This window comes from Tetranychus urticae, chromosome 2, assembly GCF_039701765.1.
Source record: "Tetranychus urticae isolate SD_2017Ah chromosome 2, NJAU_TeUrti_SD_1.0, whole genome shotgun sequence".
Taxonomy (NCBI): Eukaryota; Metazoa; Arthropoda; class Arachnida; order Trombidiformes; family Tetranychidae; genus Tetranychus; species Tetranychus urticae.
Genome location: NC_142959.1, coordinates 29000868 through 29022396, shown reverse-complemented (window position 1 = coordinate 29022396; position 21529 = coordinate 29000868). Strand labels below are relative to the sequence as shown.

Sequence of the window (21529 nt, the reverse complement as noted above, 5' to 3'; positions counted from 1 at the left end):
AAATCAAGGGAATAAAATTTTACAATATTGAGCTCATTTATTAATAGTCACAATTATTTTCCCTAAATGTATGACTTCGTAATATTCAACTATTCCTACCTTCTGATGATCAATTATTCAATTCGTTAAATAAACTGTTCCCTTGCAAGTCAGTTGCAATTCAAAAAATTAAAACTGAATCCCAATTGTAATTGTAAAATGAAAATTTTCAGGTAAAATCAAATTCACTTTTCGAGCTACAGAGCCATCTAGTGTTTGGTTTTGTTACTATTTAGGTAGATGGAAAAAGGAAAAGTTTTGATTTTTGAATAATCTGATTTTTATGACACTCATTTGATTCTTAATAATACGATTGTGATTAAAATTAGCAATCGATTAGAAAAGGATAATTATTAGCTTTATTTACACATTGATAATGCATTATAATTAGTGGACAAACCAAATTTGTTTTGTTTAGTCGTTTTTTGTAAGGCAAGAAAGTTAATCACAAATATAATTAATTGTCTATTATTGCTTTGATTTATCCTTTTATATACGACTTGTCGATACAATTTACAAATATAAAAAGACTATTTAAAAAAGAGAAAAGAAAAAAAGATTGTACAAAAAGAATTGATTAGATGAAACAAACAATTTTAGAGGTAAGTTTAAAAAGTCAAACAATGAAAACAGATTTAAAATAATTTGCTTTTTTCACACCTATTAATTGGTACCAATTTATTGGTGAATAGTTAACGAGTTGTAATAAGATTATTTTCATTCGATTGAATTGTTTGACTTGAATTGATTTGAGATGATGGTGAAGATGATAAGGAAGCCTTTTCTACTTTCATGGGCAAAGACATTGGTGATGAGGTTGCTGTTAAAATGGTTGGTAATTTGTGATTATTGATTGGGTTTGATGAAAGCTCAAGAATTTTTTTGTGATCATTAAGAGAACCAGGAAAACTGTGTGTTTCAATATCAGGTAACCCTTCATCAGGAGACTGATGTTCATTTGCCAACAAGATTCCTTGAATTCGAGCAATTTTAACCTCCAATTCCTGTAATTTGTGCTGAAAATCTTTGGGAATACAATTGTTGGTGTCGTCTTTTAACCCATTGACACCTTCACTTGAGCCTCTTGAACTTCGTAAAGATGAACCTCGACGCCTGGAATCACGGCGAGCTTCCAATTTACCGATATGGCTTTTGGCATTCTTAAGTGACTTTTCAGAAATAACTAATTTATTTGTTAAATCATTGAGACGGTCCTTCATTAAATTAATCTCAGCTGAATGAGTCTCTTGTAACCCTTGAACGTCAACCTTTAAACGGTTGTACGCCATTTCAAGGTAATCATAATTGATGTGAGATTCTTGCAATTCCCTGTTTAATTCATCCAATCGAGCATACAATTTACTAGTAATCCTTTTGAACTGTTCTTCCTCTTTGATTCGCTTCTCTTTTTCGCTCTTCCAGCCTTCTCGCGCTTCCTCCAATTGACCAGCCAATGAATCAGTCTCGGCTTGTAAGCTCTTGTTCAACTCTTCTTTTGTCCTCAACTCTGTCCGAAGCTCTTCAATTTTACGTTGACACTCTTCGATTCCCTTTAGACGATTTTGGCACACAGAATCCAATTGTAATATAGTTGACTTTAAGTGATTATTAACATCATCGGCACAATTATTAATTCCGCCGTTAACCTTAAGCTCTTGATCTTTCCGGTTAATTGGTTTATCCTCAGAGTCCAACATTGATTTACCAAGATTTTCATACAATTTTAAAATCTCTTTAAACCGTGTTCCAGGAATACTTGACTTATCATCACCATTAATATTGTTATTATTGTGATAATTGTTGTTGTTATGGTTAATATGATTGTTCATGTTATTAATAATGTTGATTATTTTGGCTTTGTTTGTTTCAATTTCCTTTTCTCGTTTCGTTTTATCAAAATAATCATCACAAGCCAAATGGTTGACTTCATTGGATGCCTTAACTTTGACTGTTGGAATTGCTGTTGTCGTTGTTGTCGTTATTGCAGTTGATAATGATGATGATGATGATGATGATGATGATGATGATGGTAATCTTATTGTTGATGGTTGGTTTAATTTTTTGCCATTGGGTGTAATAGGTCGAACTATTGATCCACAAGTTCCATTAACTAATTTATTCCATTCTCTTTCAAGTAAAGCGTCATTTGTTAAATTATCTGGATCAATGATAATATCATCAAGATCATGCCTATTTAATTGGGACTTTTTCTGGTGATGTTGTTGTTTAAGGTAATTGTTTTCTTCTTTTTGTCCAATATTACATGAACCGATTGTCTTTTGAGTGTCCATGAACTTTTTCGATGTTAGAATTTCATAAATGTTTTCACGATTTTTCCGAATAACGTTACTCTCTCGTCCATTACTGGCATCTGAGCCATTTCGATTAACCTGCAATTATAAATTGGAAAATTAGTTAATGATCAATTGAATTAATGTACCGATTGCATGTTGAACAATCAATCGTGTTTAAAATGTGAACCTTGAATAGTGCTAATTGTGGTTGAAATGAGATTGGCTGAAAAGTCAACAAGGCTCATGAAAGTCAACAGAGGAAAGAAAAATAAACAGGAAAAAGGAAATAAAGAAAATTTAAAGTCTGAAGTTATCGTTGGAAGATCAATGATCATAATCTGGAGTTGATCATTAACATGCCAAAATCAACTTCTCACATGAACCTTGAGTGTAAAGCTTGGCTTAATGGATTTCAGAAGCTAAATGTTGATTCACTATTGAGCCGATTATTGTTGATAATGAATGATAACAAAATGAAGTCATTTCTGTTTACAGCTAATAACCATCAATAATTTTGGGGACAAAAAGCAAACAAAACGCATTTATGATAATATCAGGCGATTAAAGAGAATGAAAGTTCATGGAATTATTTATCATCATTCATATTTATTCATCATGATCAACATTTTCTGCTGGTTTCAGTAGATGGACCGAGTTGCTTAATGCTAATGTAGTCAACTTGTAATGTATTAATGGAAAGTTAACAAAATTTTTGACCTGGAAATGCGTAAAAATCAACATTAATAACATTATGATGCTCGGTGAGGACAAGGTTTTGCAAGTCAAATGATTGTTTTACACAAAATTTCAACATTTTCGCCTTTTTCGAGTGTTTTTATGAGAAAAGAAACATTTATCGTGAGTTTGGACCAAATGTAATAAACAAAATTAAGGGAAGGAGAGGAACCAGCTCAAGACAGTTTTCATAACATTTGAGGTCAAGAAAAGTCATTCTTGCCTTGGACTAACTTGAACTATTAGCGCAGAAAGCGTGATTGTTATTGTCGACCAAAATCAATCAATACCATTACTTTTAATGATTATGACTTAATGACGATTAAAATGACGATTGGAATGATGATAATAATGACGACGATAATGGTTGGGAAGAGGAAGATTCATGTGATGGTTCATCTTCTAATTGAATAGTTGATTCTTCAATTAAATTATCTAACAATTCGGTGAGACAGGAAACATTAACAATTGACAGTTAATTGTGATCATCTTCAATGAAGCAAAAATTTAATCAACTAAAATTGTTGAGGGAAACTTGAAAATGAAAATGAAAAAGCAACAGTAAAAGGAAAAAGGTTAACCTTTTGAATGCAAAACCTTTTTCCACAATCAACTGTGATTTCAATTAAAATAGTGAACATAAATTAATAAATTGTTAATAATTGATAATAATAGTTGGTGAGTATCATTAGATTAAACAAGATTAAATCAATTAGAGGATTTGGGTAAGAAGAAGGTTAACAAAAAGGTTAATTGTTCAATTGTTAAACATTTGTACAAGTTTGAGAGGAACGTTGAAATTGGCATTTACTTTAGGTGTTAATGTGTTATAATTGTTGATTGTGATTTCAATTTTAATCAACTAATTAACATTCAAATGTGTGTGTTCAAAGTAAACCAATACAAAGTGTAAAAGTGTTTTCATTAAAGGTAAACAAAATGACTGCAGCAAAAATGAAATGGTGAAAAATGTTTGCGCGATTTTAGGGAAACAATAGTGAAATTAAGTTAAGTCAATTGTTTCACTCAAATTATTATTAGTGTTTAGTTTCCCTACACTGAATTATTGAATATAAGGTAAACCCAGGTACCCACAATAATGATGCTGATGATGATGTTAATGAAAGAGAAGTGGAAACATCAACTGAATGACTTTCAGTTTGAACAAAATAAAACAAGGTGACAGTATCAATAATCTCATATTCATGATACGTGAGTTCACCGTTAAAATGTTGAGATCATTGCACTTGAATGAAACAAAAAGCAAGCAACTTAATACAACAAATCACTAACTCAGAGTATCTTTGACATCTCTTCATCTCTCTTCTTCCTTCAATGTTTTTTTTTGCGGAGGAAGAGAAATGTTGAGATGAAGATGAGAAAGTACAGCGATGTGAAACGAATGGAGACTTAAATAGAAGCCATCATCGACATGGTGACGATGAGGAAGAAAGATGAAGGATATAAAGATTCCATAATTGTCGTCTTCATATTCAACATAATCAGTGACAATGATATAAGAGGTAAACATTGACTTTAAGGAAGATAAAACTTTGTTTCAAATTCAATGAGTTTTTGTGTTTTTATTGGCTGAGATTTTCATTGAACCAAGTAACGATGAAGCTGCAGTAATGTGATAATAAATTGGTTATTATTAATATGTAATTGCTTAAACAGTTGCTTTATTTAGGTAATGTTTAGTTAGCTCAAGTTTATGATTGTAGAGGAAAGATGAACATGAGTTATATTTATCAGGATAATACATGTATCATGACAAATACCATGTAAACTAATGGCTTGTTTATTTGGTTAACTGAATCTCATAAGTAAGCATTTTTTTCGCATCTTAACCAATTTTATGATTTAGAGTGACTATGAGTTATCATTAGGATTAGTTGATTTTTAGATGACCCTTTATGCGTCTTGCCCAGTTGACGCAATTGTTGGAACAATTAACGCCAATTTTAGGTGTTGATTTGTATTTTTAATGAACGTCTAATGGTAAAAGGTTAATGAATCAAGTTGAACCTGACATATTAATAGATTAATATTGGGATATTAAAACCTACACTAAATGTTGTAAATCAATGGTAATTGTTATGTGTTTAAACCTTGAAGCGGTAAGTTAATCTAATTTGAATTGTATTTTTTTTCTCTTCGATTCTGTGAGATGAAAATACAACAAGTTACATTTTGTGATAAAGATGATTCCGCCAAATCTGATAAAGATAATGATGATTGGAAAAAATGAGAAAAAAGATTCTGGTCTGACCAGAGTTGGAGTCAAGTTTATGTCAATCATTTAGTAAGTCAGAAAGAAGAAGAAAATATATACTTTAGGTCATCATGATGAGTGATGAACGTTGAGATGAAAAGAGATGAATAAAGCCTGGAAGCCTCATCAAGCCCAATGAATGGCGACTCAAGTGAAAGGGATAGTTGTACTTGACCCGGTTACTTTATTTATCTCTCCATTTTTTGTTACTGGGCCATTACACTGTCAATTACTATTTCAGTTAATCAACTTTCCTCAGGCTATTATACAGCATCGAAAATTAAGTTATACCTTGCTTTTAGTATCTGCTCATTGATATATCTGGCTCTTATATCATCTTTATCATGATGGTGATGGTGGTGGTAAGGTGAATGCATCGTCAGTGCTACTGAAACTTCATCTATTATTATTGCTACAAAATCAATCTCATTACCTTTCCTTTTATTATCATTATCATCTTCAGCATGGCCAACAGCGAAGACAGCGATTCAATTTGATCTCATTTGACATTTGAAATGAAATAAATAAATGAATAAAGAGTAAAATAAAATGAAAATAAGGACAAAATTTTCTCACCAAAAAAGCTTCAGACTCTTTTCCTTTCCTCATTTAACCAAAAATTGGAAAACAATTTTTGTCTTCATTAATTCAAATCTAAAGAGTTGATTAAATATTGTGTTTTTTCCGGGTTAAATTGGTTGGGCTGCTCATTGACATTCAAATTAATATCAATTAAATCAACAATTTAACAACTGTATCATTACTCCTGCAAATAGCATCAAGGTTGCTTTAATTTAACTTAATTTTGCTTTAAACAGCTGAATGATACGAGTAAGTTTACTGATAATTGGTTACCACAATTTAACTAGTTACAATTGTCCCAAAGCAAAATTGGGTTATTTTTGGATGAAATAATAATTGTAATCAATATTAAAAGTTAATTTTGCTGATTATCGGCTATAAACTGTTAAAATTAATTCTGTTTAACCAGAAAGAGTGAAAATAAAGTAAAAAGTGAAACTGTCAACTTGAAGGGAAATGAGTATTTATAACATTAAATGACAATTATGTTTATTTTTTGATTGTGCTTGGCAACTAATTAAGATAACTAATTGACCGTTTCACAATAAAATAATTGTCTTAATTTAATGTAAATTAAAAGTGAAGAGAAAGATGGAAATGTTCACCAAAAAAGTGAACTTATTTGTTGACTGACGACTGTTTTGTTCAACACTAAATGTTTGATTATCAAAAATGTTTATGACCAAAGCACAATCGATTAAATAGTGAAAGAACCGATGAATTTTTTATTACACATTGTGGTTGAGCTAATCTGATGAAATCACTTTTAAACAAAAATTTGAACGTTTCTTTCACCTTTAATCGATTGCGTTGAGTCAAGTTCAGCACTAACCATTTTACGACTATTGTCAATTTGGTAACAATCAAAGCTTGAAAAATCTCGACCAGAGTGATAATTGTAATGATGATTTGCTGGTTGACGTTCTTGAATCATTGATGTTGGTCCATCTGATGTTGTATCCAAGGTAATACGAGCTCTTGAGCTTGATCTGGAAGTAACAATCAAAGATATAATTAGTCTGTCCGTATACATGGGAATTTGGTAAATACCTTGAACGAGCTTTTCCTTTGAGCCTTGAATATGGAGTCCGATTTATTGGTGGTGACGGTGGAAGAATAGCATAATCATCATCATCTGAAATTGATCAACAAGAATTAACAAGTGTTAAAAAGAATAGAAAGTTAGAAAAATGAATAAAAAATTATGTTGATGGTTAAAGAAGTTGAGCGAAATTGATTTAAAATCTGGATTTTCTAAAAATGAGCAAACTCTCTCTTTTCGACACTTCTTTCTTATTGGTTACATTTCCAGAATTAACTGACTGTTGTTTCAACGATTTTGACAAAGTTAGTCACTTTTCAATTGAACAGCTTCTTTATCTCAATAATTAGCTTATAACAAGTCTAAGCCTGAACAAACAGTCAGTTAAAAGACTTTAACCTTTTTGGCAGACAGAGTTAGTTCATGTGCTTTGTTAACCCTTGTCATCATGTGATAAAATAAAGATTCTTATCTCTGGATTTTTTCTTTCCCGGATTTTAGTCTACAGATTTAACTCTTTAGTCATCTAGTTTGTTGCAAAAAGTTCAAGACATTAGGCTCTAGAATCAAGCTCTAGAACCAAAAATTACCCAAAAATCTTGCAAACATTAAACCAGAAGAAGAACGCGGTTGAAAGATTTTCAACTGTCTTCAATTCTTTCTAATTATCCATGTTATTTTAATAGAGACATCGGAATATCTTGAATTTTCAAAATTGCTCACAACATGAAGCAAAAACAGTCAACATGTGTTGAGTGTATCACTTTTTTTTGAATAAACCAAAAGGTTTCTTGAAACGCTGTTCAGTTAATTTGGGTTTGATTCAATTTTTGAGTTATCTAGATTAATGGTAAGCAATTAATGATTTTATGCTAATGGTGAAATGAAATTGAATTAGAGGGATTAAGGTTGAGATTCATTGAGACACCTTATTAAAAAATGAGGCTGATGTAACAAATTAACTTGATAACTGAGCAGCAACGAAAACAAATCAACGTAATCTTGTTTAAATGATTACATTAATTTTTTGATCAAACATAACTTCTAGATGAAGTAAACAGTAAAACATGGTTTTGAGCAAAAATATTGAGTTATCCTTTTTGAATTACTTTGAGGAATAGAAGCACCAACCAATCATTTATTGGCTGATCTCCTTATATGTTTAATTTGCTCAACTTTAGTTACCTGAATTAACAGTTAAATTGATTGACGGTGAGCTTCGATTGATTCGACTTGATAAGGAATTAATATTGTTCCGTTGAGATGAAGATATTAGTGAGGATGATGAAGATGATGAAGATGAAGCAGAAGATGAGGAAGAAGAAGATGATGTTTTAATGGCTTCCATCCAAGTTGGTCTTAATTGTGATGTAACTGCCGCCAAAATGTGCTTCTCATCGTCCCACATCTAATAATAATACAAATGAACAATAATTATCAATAAGAGATGAATGATAAAAAGGTAACATAAATAGGTAAACAAGCAACACACAATCGACGATTAGACGAGCAAAAAATCACAATGAACAGTTGATCAACAGCAAATTGGTGAAAATTTACTATTACAAGTAAAACTGATTGGTAAATTTGTTGCTGTTATTGTTGTCATGATGAAAATTTTTTCCCTCTTCTACTCTCATCGATAATTGTGATTGGAGTAAGCAAAGTTCATTTTGTTTTCATTTTTTAATACTTTCATGTTTAACAATTTTTATCTTTTTTCTCGTTTACTTTTTTTCCACTTTGCAAGTTTTATCGAGAAAACAAAACTGTTCAACAAAATTGAAGGCGAAAAGCAGCAAACCAGGGAAAGAACAAGAAACTGAACCAAAAAAAAACTGATCACTGAAACACATACATAAATAAACCAGATTAAAGAAGCGTGAAAACGTAACACTAAATTTCCTTGTTAATCTTTTCTGGTTAATAACATGTTGAGCTACTTTAATCAAATCCAATTAATCCAAAAAACTAATCCAATTGAGACAGTTTAACAGTGAGTTGCAATGAATAGAGAGCAAAAAAATGACCCAAAGACATTAAAGGTAGGGCAAGAGAAACACCAGAAAATGTCTCACAAGAGTAACAGTAAAATAAAGCACAAGATCCAGAGTCAATTTATGACAATCCAGAATGGTAAAGATGACCAAAATAACGACAATTAAAATTATAATTGTTGACCACAATTAACAAGATACAAGGTAATGAGAGACAGAGAAAGGTGAGAAAACATGTGTTGGAAAAAAATTAAGAAAACAGAGGGAAAATGAGTGAAGAACACTTTACTTGTTATTACCTTTAGAGAAAAAAGAAATCCAAATTGATTGCAGATTTAAACATGCTGTCCAGGTTATATAATTGGAAAATCCGATGGTTTATTGTTGTGATTAACTGAGTTAAATAATCAGAATGGACAAAAAGGTCGAAAAGCGAAAGAAAATAGCGAAAAGGAAAATGTTTCTCTTCACTAAAGCAAAGTGACTCTACCAAGTTTTACAGTGAAAATGATTTCAGTTTTCCAACTTAACAGGTTTGGCAGCCTTCCACTCTTCACTCGCTCCCTCTTTATCATCATAATTATCATCACTTATCTTGACTCTTTCTTTTTTCTCTTTCTTCATCACTTTCTCTTCTCTTCCCTCCATCATCATCACATCTCATTAACATTATTTAAATGACGATTAGAGAAAAAAATGAGATGAAATCAAACATTGTAAACCATTGAACATCAACCACAGAATCGAATCAATCTTTCATTCTCTATCAAACCATCTTTTACAATTTTCTAACCATTTTTGGGTATAAAATATTAAAAATGATTATTTTCATCAAAACTGCTACTTGATGTTTCAATAATAATCAACTGATATCATGATTGTACTACAATTGATTGAAAATCATGAAAATTTTCATTCTATTTGGTTTCTCTTTCAAACTGATCAACACGAATAAGAAACTTCAAGATTGTTAAACATTGCAAAAGTGTTTAAAATCAAGATTTGAACATTGATTACAATCAATATTTCATTGAATCAAGGTTGAAATAGAGTTTTGATGAAAATGTAAAGAAATGAAATCAGTTGAACGTAAAAATTATTCATTTCGTTCAGGACTTGATTGTCATTTGTGCATTTACTTTATTTGTGGGCAAGAGTCAATTTGCAACATTAATTGTTGTATCAATGTAACAATAGACTTAGAGTTCAATGGATATAACTGAATGTAAGGTGCGAAAAGCAAAGATAAAAACAGCGATTTTTAAGCTTTTGTTTTCAATGTTTTGATCTGCTTTGGAAGCATTTGAATTACAAATGATTGTAAACAACAAGATGAAACTGCGATTGACCTCCTCCTTAAGTAACAAGGTCAACTTTGACCAGAGAATGGCAAAGAAAAAACAAAACGAAAAACAAAACCAGTTTAGTTGAGTTAACTTCATAGACTTGAACAGTTAATGTTTGGGTTGAGTTTTCACTTGAGTAGCCCGAGGAGTCGTTGGAGGCACTGGGAAGCCTCGAAGAGCAGGTAAAGAATGCAAAGGTAAATGATGATTATGATGATGAGAGGAAGAAAAAATAAGATGGTTTCTAGTCAAAACTGAAAAGTTACAATTGGCGCTTCAAATGAAGATGAAGATAATGATAATTATGATAATAATGAGCAGTAATTTCAGTGAAATGAGCAAGGAAAGAGTGAATTAAATTCAACTTTTCACTTTTCAATAATTATGGTGCTTTCAGGGTGCCAATGTAAATATGCGCTTTCCTTTCAAGTTCATGATTATTTGTGCAATCATCGCTCAACAGCAGAATTAAATCACTAAATTGATATCTTGATTGGAAAATCATTCATTCGATTATCGCTTTTGAACGGTAAACAAATCACTTGCAAGCATCTAAACTGCTTCAAGTTTAAGCATTTGACGAACTTCAAATGTTCAAAAATTCCTTTTCCTTTCCAAGTCTACTCCGATCTCTGTCTAATCATTCTCGTCCATTTACCAGATTCAATTTTCTCGATTGCCCAAAATGTCGATTTCGGTTCATTTCCTTGAAAATTGAAAGCATAGACTCGGCTTAGAAGCATAAGATATATTTATGGACTTGAAATACCAAATAGACCTGAACAAATCTAGCAAGACTCGCCTCTAATGCAAATGAACCCAATAATTACTTGACAGTTTATTACAAGGTTTGGGTCTGGAATGGGTTCATAATCAATGGCTGTAAATGTTTTGGTTTTAGACAAAAAAGATTCACCGAAATTGATGGTTTGGTCAGGAAAGGGTCAATACTAATTGACACTTTATTGTATTGAAAATTGTCTCAAATCCATATTCAAGGTAAACTGGTGAGTTGAATTTTTTACTGATTCTGATTGAATGACTTGTTTTATGACATTTGACTTTTTGTGTCTTTGATCGACTTTTTTTCAATAAAACTTCATTTCCAGCTTTTGAGGACAAATTTCTGGTTGGAAATGAAATATCGCTTTCAAATATCATTGTTGCCATTTTAAACCCAATTTAAATGTCACAAATGCTATTTAGGTACAATCATTGAATTTAACCTCAAAAAGAAATCATTTTTTTTTCTATCAACAGAAAAAAGCAAATATATTTTACTTCATCTTGAATGTCATTTAGATGTGTATAAATACACGAAATCTGATAAACCGGCTTCATCCCAACTACTTACCTCTTTACCTGAATAAAGATGATATGCCATTTTATACCAGATTATACAATGGACAGTAAACAATACAAATTGACTTCTGAACTTGAACTTGAACTTGGTGAAAATTGAATGGCAAACAAAATGGAAAATGAATTATTTTTTGAATCAATCTTTTGTCTTCTCATCAACCTGATCATCAGTTTCACCAGTTATTACCTTTTCTGATTAATCAATTTTAATCAACTGTTGAAAAAGGGTCATCTTGATTTGTAGCATCTCTTAATCTCATCTTTAACTGACAAACCCAATTATTAGCAAGTAAATTGTAAATAGCATAAATAGACATTTAATATTATAAAAAACCGTTAACTGCAATTAAACTTGAAAATTGTAATTTATTATTTGGATAGTATTAAAAAAGGGAATCACAAGAAATAAGAAGAAGTCAAAAGTAAGTTAAACTGTTATTTATACTATTGATATCAAGTTGACCCAATTTTCATCTCAATTTTTTTCTTTCAACATTAACTTTGCTTCTCCTGTCATTTTAAATCTCTGTCAATCTATCAAATTATCACCATTATTATCATTATTAAAGTTGCAAATGAAACAAACCAAGCAAAGATGAAAGCGAGTCAAGGTTTGACCTACAGACTTTTTCATCGATAAACACTTATTACTCGATAATCAAAAGATGTCCAATAATTGACATTCAGTTGAATCATTGTCCATGTTTCGACCTTTCTGTTGAAGACTGAGAGTTTTGACTTTCATTGAGCATTTCCATCGGTTAATGGTTACAATTAGTAGATGATTTTGAGGTGCAAAAGTGGTTTTCATGTAGCAACACTGAAAATGAAACAGAACTGGAAAAAGTCTCATGAGGTGTGAATCAGTCAATGCACCGATTAACCCGGGAAAATTCATAAGAAAGAAAATAGTTTTTACTTTAAAATAAATGGGGAAAAAGAGTTGAAAATGGATTGAAATGGGTAACAATTGTATAAAGAATGAGTTGAAAAGATTCAACCGATTGAGTAGTTTGAACAGTTAACTATATTTATACATGATAAATGGACAATTTAGTGAGAGCCAGAAAAAGACAGTTGGTTAGCAAATGAATACAGGTTCACTTTGGAAATGATTGTTATGTATTACATTTTTAAACATATTATCATGTAATCAATTGTTGTTGGTTATATTACCTCTCATTAACAGCTTACTAAATGACTTAATTGTCTCTCATCATCATCCTAACTATCCTGCCATGATTCAGTTTCAAATTGCTTGCATTTTCATGCATTTTTTAAACATTTTTTTTTTTCTTCTGTTTAATGGCAATACTTGTTTTCACATCAAATACATTTTTGCTTCACATAAATTGTCCTTGTGATTCTTGTCAATAATAATTATCCTTAATTGTTTCAATTATTCAAAAGAGCGTTTTTTTGTTCGATGCTGGCGTTGCTTTGTCTTTTAACTTACAAGTGATCAACTAATTTACATCAAAAGTGATTTATGTGTTGATTTGATGAAAGGAACTTAAGCTAAATTGAGCTTCTCTAATTAGAGTCTCAATTGAATTTGATTATTGATGGGATAACTAATTGAGTTTGCTTTGTATTACTTCTAATATTAATAGTCAATTTACTATCAATGGAAACAATTGAAATGTTGAAAAAAGGGATTCTTCTAAAGTTCATTGCTATGTTGAGCTTAATTGGTTGAAGTATTCATTTCTTTGTTGCTATGTTGTTGTCATTTCTACATCTGTATCTTCGTATATTGCCTATCAACAATCAACCTTGAATCTCAATAAATGAACATAGTTTAGGTTTTGTTGAGCTTGATTAATTGTTGCCCTTATATCACAGTTTTTGAATACAATTAGGTTGCTCTTGTTGGTCTGTGAGTTTTGGTCAGATCTTTTGGTTCCCTTATGAAGATAGTTTGGACATTAAATGAGTGATGGATGATGTGAAGGTTAACAAAAATGAACAGGTTGAGCCGAAATGAGAAACAAGATTTGCCAGATTAAAAGACAAAGGATTATAAATATTGTCCATCATTGAAACCATATCAAGACCTTTTGTTTGAGGTTAATCCGACAGAATTCAACTCGAAAAGGTAAACATTGTGATTATTTCTTGTCAGAGTCTTTCACATTTCGCCAATCTCTTCTTTTCCTGGGTTAATCCTTGACAATCTTGATAAATCTTGATTTCTTAATGGACTTCTTTACCAAAATTTGATTCTAATAGAAAAGAGAAAATGAATATTTATTAGTCAACTTTTTCAGGTATCATTTTAAGGGTATTTTTGAATGAATGGGGTTACAATTGGAAGGATTTATCCAATACTCAGAAATCTCATCTTGTCTTTTCAAAAAAATCGGTTTTTATTATCTGATAAAGTTCAATGTCAAGTCATGGGAAGTATAAAAAGTTGAGAAGATGAGAAAATTTTTGAGTGAAATAGTAGTAAAAGATTGAAAGAAAAGGTTGATGGCAAATAACTCTCAATTCAACTATTAAAAAAAGCAAGTATTGATGAATCAATGAAAGCTTTGAAGAGATTATATTAATCATGATGATCAGTTGAACTGATGGAAACAAACAAAAGATTCAAAAATTTTTCAAACCTTGAAATGAAAGCAAAAGATGGAAACAAAAAGTAGTAATTTCATCATTTTGTTTGAGTTCAAAAAGGACAAAAAGATGAAACAATTTCAAGTCAAAAAAGCGTGAAATAATGTCTCTTTTTTTCATTCAATTTGATGGTTTAAAGCAACTAATTGTTGACCTGTAAAAGTGTCTAATACACAGTTACTTGTCCTTTTTTCATTGTTCAAAAGCATCGCAGTTTCATTTGTTATAACTGTAGCTACAATCGACATCAACACAAGTGATTCAAGATCCAAATTCAAATACCAATAACCCGTTCATCATAATGCCATTAAGCTGTCCAAATTCAACTAAAAAATATTCATGGCAGATTGAAATACATATTAGTAAGCAAGATTAGTTGAGTTTAAGGGGTTAAAAATAGGATTGAAAATTACGATCAACTTACCAGAAGCTTAAGAGATAAAATCGTCAATTAATTTAAATGACAACACGACAAATTTCAATAAAACTGTAATTAATGTACTGAAACATAAAATCCATTAAATTTAACATCTATTTTACATTAACGAGTTGATTGAATTATTCAATTATTTAAGGTTGAAAATTGGCTCAAAATTGTCAGATTTGTTTTAAAAACTAGACTCCGAAGTCAGTCGATTGAGCCGCTGAGTCAGTTGATGAAGATTCGACTGAGCGCCAGTTGATTGAGGTATCGACTGAGTCGACTTAGTCGACTCTAATTTGAGACGACTAAGTCGACTCAGTTCACTCAAAATTTGAGTTTAAGCGCCAAACACGTCATTTTTTCAACAATTTTTTTTAAATAAGTTTATGCATGGCAACTTTGAACATGTAACGTAGATCTGCGTTGATTTTGATACTAAATAAAAAAGCTAATATATTAACTGAAAAGATCATTTTAAGGCAGAAGATGTACTTTCTTGTTTGTTTCTAGATCGTCTCTTAAAAAACCCCCTCTTACCCCCTCAAAAGTTGTGCTTTGAGTCGAAATGAGTCGACCGCCAGTCGTTTTGAGTGAAAGTCGACTGATTCGACTCGAGTCGACCGCCAGTCGATAAAACCCCCAGTCAGTCAGTCGTTGAAAAAACGACTGACTTCGGAGTCTATTAAAAACAATAAAGGATATCGATATGCTAATTGATTAATCGAAACCAGAGATCTGATCAAGCTTGGATCTTAAAGTACTCAAACGATCCAATCCCTAATTGAAATTTTAATTCTTGTTTTTGGCTCTAAATGACATTAAAGATTACAGTTAAACTATCAACTAGTTAACCACAATTTAATTACGATGTTATGGTTTCTCCTGTTTGTCTTGTAAGTACTGTTTTATATATTTTAATGAAATAGAGAAATTAATGATACAATTGACTAGAGATGGTTATTAGTTTACGAGAAACTAAATGATAACCATCCGTTTGACCAGTGTGACAACCATTAATTACAATGCTGAGTATCATTAATAAATTAATTTTGACAATATATCATTATATATCACTATATACGGATATTATTGTCAACGGCTATGTGATGAGATTAAGAAAGATTAATTAAGCAATTAGGGTTGAAGGCATTGAGTTAAAAATGGTATCAACACTGTTGTTAGACATGATCCATTATTTTACTTTATCCAAACTAGTATTTACTTCATTGTCTTATTCTTTTGATTACATTTTCACTTACTAATCAACTTCTCGTTATCATTAATTAATTTCTTCCGTTTGATTGATTAAAGTATCAAAATGTTGTGGCCAATCCAATAAAAAACAATGATCTCGGCGCTTACTTGCAACCAACATCGCTATCATCAACATCATGATTGATTCAATTGATCACCAAATGTAAGTAAATAAACAATAAGAGGAGTAGAGAGAAACAAACAATTCTTAATTTCAAAAATTATATCACGATTATGATTAATAACAGGCAGAATTGATGATAATAATAATGGTAATAATGTTTTTACTATGAGAAATCAGTAATATTAAGGAAAGAGGTTTTGCTGAGTTGATTGAAATTGAGAAATTCAATTTTCTATTTTTCTTTTTTCTTTCTCTTTTCTCTCTCTTTCTCTCGTCCCAAAATCATTAATAAACATCAACATGCAAAATGATAATTCAAAGCACCATCATGGTAGTAGTGAAGATGAAAATTATTAGATAAACAGATATTTTTAACAGAGAAACTCGTTTTCTATTCAATTTTCATCTCTTTCAGTTTGTTACATGATAACTCTTCATGAGTCCATCAAGTTCACCAGATTGGGTTAAACAAAACAAACAAAAAAGGGATCACAAGTTCAACTAATTTAAAGGTATCAGAATAAATAAAACAGAACTGATTTTTTTCGTTTCCTTCTTTTTTTTTACAGGGTAACTGCTCAACTTAAGGTTATTTATAACAATTTGGTGAACCATAAATGCTCAAAACTACAAAAACATTTGAAATGGATGGTAAAAAAACTGGCGAATTCAAAAGATCAACTTTATTCAACCCGTTATAAATTATCAACAGAAGACAATTTAGGTTATCCAACAAGATTTAAGGAAATTGTAAAGGTGACACTGATTTTGGTCTTTGCAGTTGATGTCACATAATTATTTAATTGCTTCCAATTGTACGATTGTGTTTGAATCAAATGGAACCATGCAGACCATGAATAAGTGTTGAATGAAATTTGAACACTCGTCTATTGTCAAGTTAATGACAAATTGAACAAAAACCTTTTTGTAAATCAATTTGCCATCAATTAATGCTCAACTCATTCATTCCGTACTTTATTCATGATTCCAACTTTGAATCAACAATCAGGATATCCGGTTAATTTTGACATTTATTTCAAAATCAAATATTTTTTTCTTTTCGTCTTACAGTTTGGACGAGAGAAACGATTCAAGTTGTTAATGAAAAGTTCAAGTTTATCTGGTTCAATGGAAGATGAAATTTCATTTCATTTATGATGGTTTCTTTTGATTTTTGCTGCTTCTATTTTCATGCCAATATCTCATGAAACATTTGAATTTTACAATTTAACCAATTGTACAATCAATCAGAATTGCAAGTGATCAGATGTTGAATGAAACTCAAACAGGTAAGACAAAATAATTTAGTTTCGTCTGCTTTTAGCGCATTAGTTTACTGTACTTCTGTATTATCCAGATTGTTCAACCCTCCTTTTTTTCATTTCAAAATAATTTTCACTTACAATCCTTAGTTTGAAAGGTTAAATCATATTGTTGTGACAACATGAAGTTACATTGATACATTTAGCTCTTCAGGTGTTTACCTATCTGATGATAAGTTGATCAAACGTTTGCTAATCTGATGATCATGATTATCATTTGATTATATCTATTCAAGTGAAAACATTTTTCTATTCTTTGACTTGCAAATCAATTTTTGATTATCTTTCACAATTTCTTACTTTCTGATTTAAACTCTTTTATTTTGATTTTTTACAGAAGCTAAACTTCATCATGATTTGCGTGAAATGCATCAAGTTTGGATTCTTTATCATTTGGAATATCTTTTTTGATCATTTTACCTGTTATTTGAATTTTCAACCCATTGGATTGATTTGATCAGGTATTCATTGCTGTGAACAAATTGATTCAAATTTTTGAAAAGAAATCATTTCTTTGACATAAAAATTGTGGAATGTTGAAAGAAAAATTAATTTTCATTTTCTATTTCATCTTTATACAGATAAAAGGCTTTCCCCTGATTATTTGGTCGATTGACGGAAAACAGCAAGTTGAGAGATTCACAGATCTGTAACCAACGGTTAAAGTTTTCATGGTGATGATGAAAGTGAACATGATACAGATGGTTCAAGATGAACGGTTTTTCAAATCTTTTCAGCTTAACTAAAAGATAAATCATTTATCTTTACCTTGATAGTTTCATTTCACAGTTTCTCTTGCATTCACTTTTTTTCATCCTAACCATAATCATCTTCATTTTTTCTCTCCTTCTCTCATCTTCTTCCGCTTTGTGTAATTTTGATGATAAAAAGAAGCAAAACAAACGATATTTACAGGTAAAATACAAACGATAAATATGGGTTCCGTGTGAGTTCAATGGCCTGAGAAGAAAAAGAGAAAAAATGATGATAATGAAGAGAATCAAAGAGCGTAAGAAAGGAAATTGTGATTAGATGAAGTTGATCATCTTATTCCTTGTCTTCAATATTAAATAGATTAATTTGCAGGCAAAAATTAATGCAATTGGTGGTGAAACAAAACATAAAATTAAATTGATTGTTCAACTTTCCATGAACCAAACTTATTAACTCTCAATTTGATTTAAATGATGTTCCAGTTTCACCTCACAATGAACCTCCAATTGACAATCATTGAAGTGACATTTAAAGCAATTTACCAACATTGTAAGCCTAATAACAATGTATTTAGGTTTATAAGGGCAACACAATTCTGATAAAAATATTGATAATTTAATAACAATGTAAGGGTAATAAGGAAGAGATTAGACTTTTTTTATGCTGAAGTTGATCTAGATTTGATTTTGGTTTACATTAAATATGTGACAATTGATGATCATATGAGTTTGTTAAAATATTATCAAATCTTTGTTTTTGATTAACCTGAAGCAAGACAATTAGGGTTAAAAATCGTTTACTCTTGTTTAAATTAACAATTAACGCTTCCTTGTTCCTGTCCTTGTCCTAAGTCTAATTATTTGCTTCATCAGTCAATTTTGGACTTTTTTCATCAGCTGCTTTTATAATTTGTTTCATTTTGACAATCCATAAGACTCTTACCCTGATTATGTCAATTTGATTGTTTAGTCAGTAAAAATCATCACACAATCAAGGAAGAGCAGTTGATTGTTCACATTGAAGTTGTCAGTTGAAATGATTTTTTTAAATTGATTTTCAGTCTCTCCAATAAGGTTGAGTTGACAATATAAAAAAATTAGTATAAAGATGAAAACCAAACAGTTAATTGATTGAATGATGGCCGATATTTTGTTACTGATTAACTGCAATTCATGTTGATAATTGTGATTGATTTTATCGTGCGTTTCCCGATCATTAACAATTAGGTTAACCTAACCTTTTCAAGCCAGCCAAACAGATGATCAAAGGTTGTATTGAGAAAGAAGATTAAGTTAAATCAATTACAATACAGAAACTCGATTTAACCCAATCACATTATTAACATACACTTGAGTAAATGTTTAACAAATTCAAATTCAATCACAAATCAAGAACCACTAAACAACATTACATTAAAGGGAAGCTTTAAGATGGCAAAACAAATTATTACAATTACTTCATTGTAATAACTTTATAATCTCGATTGTAACTGATTTATCAGAAACAAAATCTTCATCAATAATGATGAGAAATGTGTGAATTTCATTTTCAAGCAAATTTCGCAAAAACATACAGATGATTGCCAGCAATTGAGAGTGTAAGAGTTGAAGCAATGCATCATTGTAAGGTAAAAATCACAACTTGATCAACATTTCGTATTGTTTCAGTTTCAGTTGGATTTTTTAAAAATTTTATATTCTATCCAAACATTTGATTTTATCAAAAGTACTTGACTAACCTTCATTTTTTATCATTTAGGGTTACCGGGTTGAGAAAGGAAATGGAAACATGGAAAAGATTTGCTGGTTTCGTTGCCTTAGAAGACAATTTTCAATTTTTTCGTTTCAATCATCCGCAGTCTATTGATGAAGGACGATCCAGGAGGAAATTTCAGTGTTCATTATGAATCGATCGACAAACAATTTAGAAATATTTTGTGTTGAAATGAATGGCATTTTCCGACGAATCTCTCTTTTCACGAAAACAGATTGAGTTACAACTTTTTTCTTTTTCTTCATCTTTCCACGTCCAATGCCTCTAATAATTTATGGATTTCTTTAAAGATTTTCATAGAAAGTTGATTGTCTTAAAGCCTGAATGCAATTGATTATGATATATAACTTTCTAATTAGATTTTGTCGTATTCAGTATGAGACATTGAGTTTGTGGATTAAGATTAGCAAGATGCTTGTAAGGAACAGGTTTTTATGCATGTTTACCTTTAGTTTTTGATGTTAATTATGAAAATGACTTGAAAAATAGTTGGATCAACATGTATTCTCGAGATACTTCAAAAAAATGATTCTTTTCATTTCCAAATGAAAAAAGGTCTAATAAGATACTTTACCAAAATTCCGTCGGTATTGGCCAATCATCGCCACAGGGAGGAAAAGTTAGTTCATGGTCACCATAGGTAGTTGTATTCATGAAGGTGTCCTTTCCTACTGAGCCACTCAAGATCTATTTCATTATAAATAGACATTTCAATCGAAAATGAGAAAAAAGATCATCGATATTCCAGAAACTTGAAGCTTCTTGAATCTGAGATTTATAAACTTTAAAAGGCAAATATTTATACAAATAACCAGACTTAAATCTCACACAATATTTCAATAAAAGAGGAAAAGAGCGAATTTTTCAAGTTACTTTCTACTCCAGAATCTTAAAGGAAAACATTTTAACTGTTAAACATGAACATTAGGCTTAAGATCAAGATTGAAATCTCAAAGATCTAATCTCATCATGAAGTCAACATGCTAACCCTGAAAATCTCACCATTGACCTTTTAGTTTCAAAGGATTGAATCCGATAAGACTGACTAAAGAACGATAATAATCAGTAAAATTGGGCTTATCCAAGATAATCAGAAATACAATCTGAAGTAAAGTTTCGTTTAGCTTTGGACAATTAGGAACAAAAATGAATAGTTAAAGATAGTAATTGACCAATCAAACCTAATTACTGAATGTATTTCATTACAAAATATGGAACTGTATAAATTGACTCTTCATTCATCAACATGTCTCATATCATTTACCAACTTTAATTATACTCTTATCGTGTAACATAACACAACTGTCCTTTCAAGTATCTCAGTAATCAATAGTGTTTCTGTGTTGCCACTGACCATTAAGAGGTACTGACTATCGATATTAATGTTGATAATACTTTGAATATTAGTTTACTGTTTATTTGATGCTCTTTTGGTTGACTTTAGCTTTACATTCATTCATCTGAAAATGAAACTTGCTTTGGTTGCTCGGAACTCATTTGAAACAGCTAATTGTAATCAACATGAGTTTTAACTGGCAAAGTAAACATTTCAATTTTACTCATTGTTTAATCAACATTTTAACCATTAAATTTCCGTTCCATAAATGATTTTGTTTTGTATGTTTAC

The 21529-nt window shown here is 30.6% G+C and overlaps 1 protein-coding gene and 2 long non-coding RNA genes across 4 annotated transcripts; 1 reads left to right on the top strand and 2 right to left on the bottom strand.

Moving 5' to 3' along the window:
• Positions 1-375: 375 nt before the first annotated feature.
• Positions 376-9457, bottom strand: LOC107368155 (uncharacterized). 2 transcript variants are annotated; one of them, XM_089268365.1, is made up of 6 exons: positions 9264-9457; positions 8826-8938; positions 8153-8375; positions 6976-7060; positions 6758-6914; positions 376-2429 (listed from the first exon to the last, which is right to left on the bottom strand). In XM_089268365.1, exons 3-6 carry the CDS (start codon positions 8373-8375, stop codon positions 732-734), a joined length of 2163 nt encoding a protein of 720 aa, XP_089124491.1. In that variant the 5' UTR covers positions 8826-8938; positions 9264-9457; the 3' UTR covers positions 376-731. The 2 variants fall into 2 exon arrangements, with proteins under 2 accessions (XP_089124491.1, XP_015791426.2); XM_015935940.3 differs by lacking the exon at positions 8826-8938.
• Positions 9458-12565: 3108 nt separating this feature from the next.
• Positions 12566-14907, bottom strand: LOC107368080 (uncharacterized). Its single transcript, XR_001570065.3, has 2 exons — positions 14716-14907; positions 12566-13897 (listed from the first exon to the last, which is right to left on the bottom strand). It is a non-coding gene; the product is annotated as an uncharacterized LOC107368080 (long non-coding RNA).
• A 559-nt stretch (positions 14908-15466) lies between these two features.
• LOC107368178 (uncharacterized) lies at positions 15467-20456 on the top strand. The gene is made up of 6 exons (XR_001570094.3): positions 15467-15608; positions 16027-16132; positions 16663-16849; positions 17165-17382; positions 17753-17876; positions 17997-20456. It is a non-coding gene; the product is annotated as an uncharacterized LOC107368178 (long non-coding RNA).
• The last annotated feature ends 1073 nt before the right edge of the window (positions 20457-21529 follow it).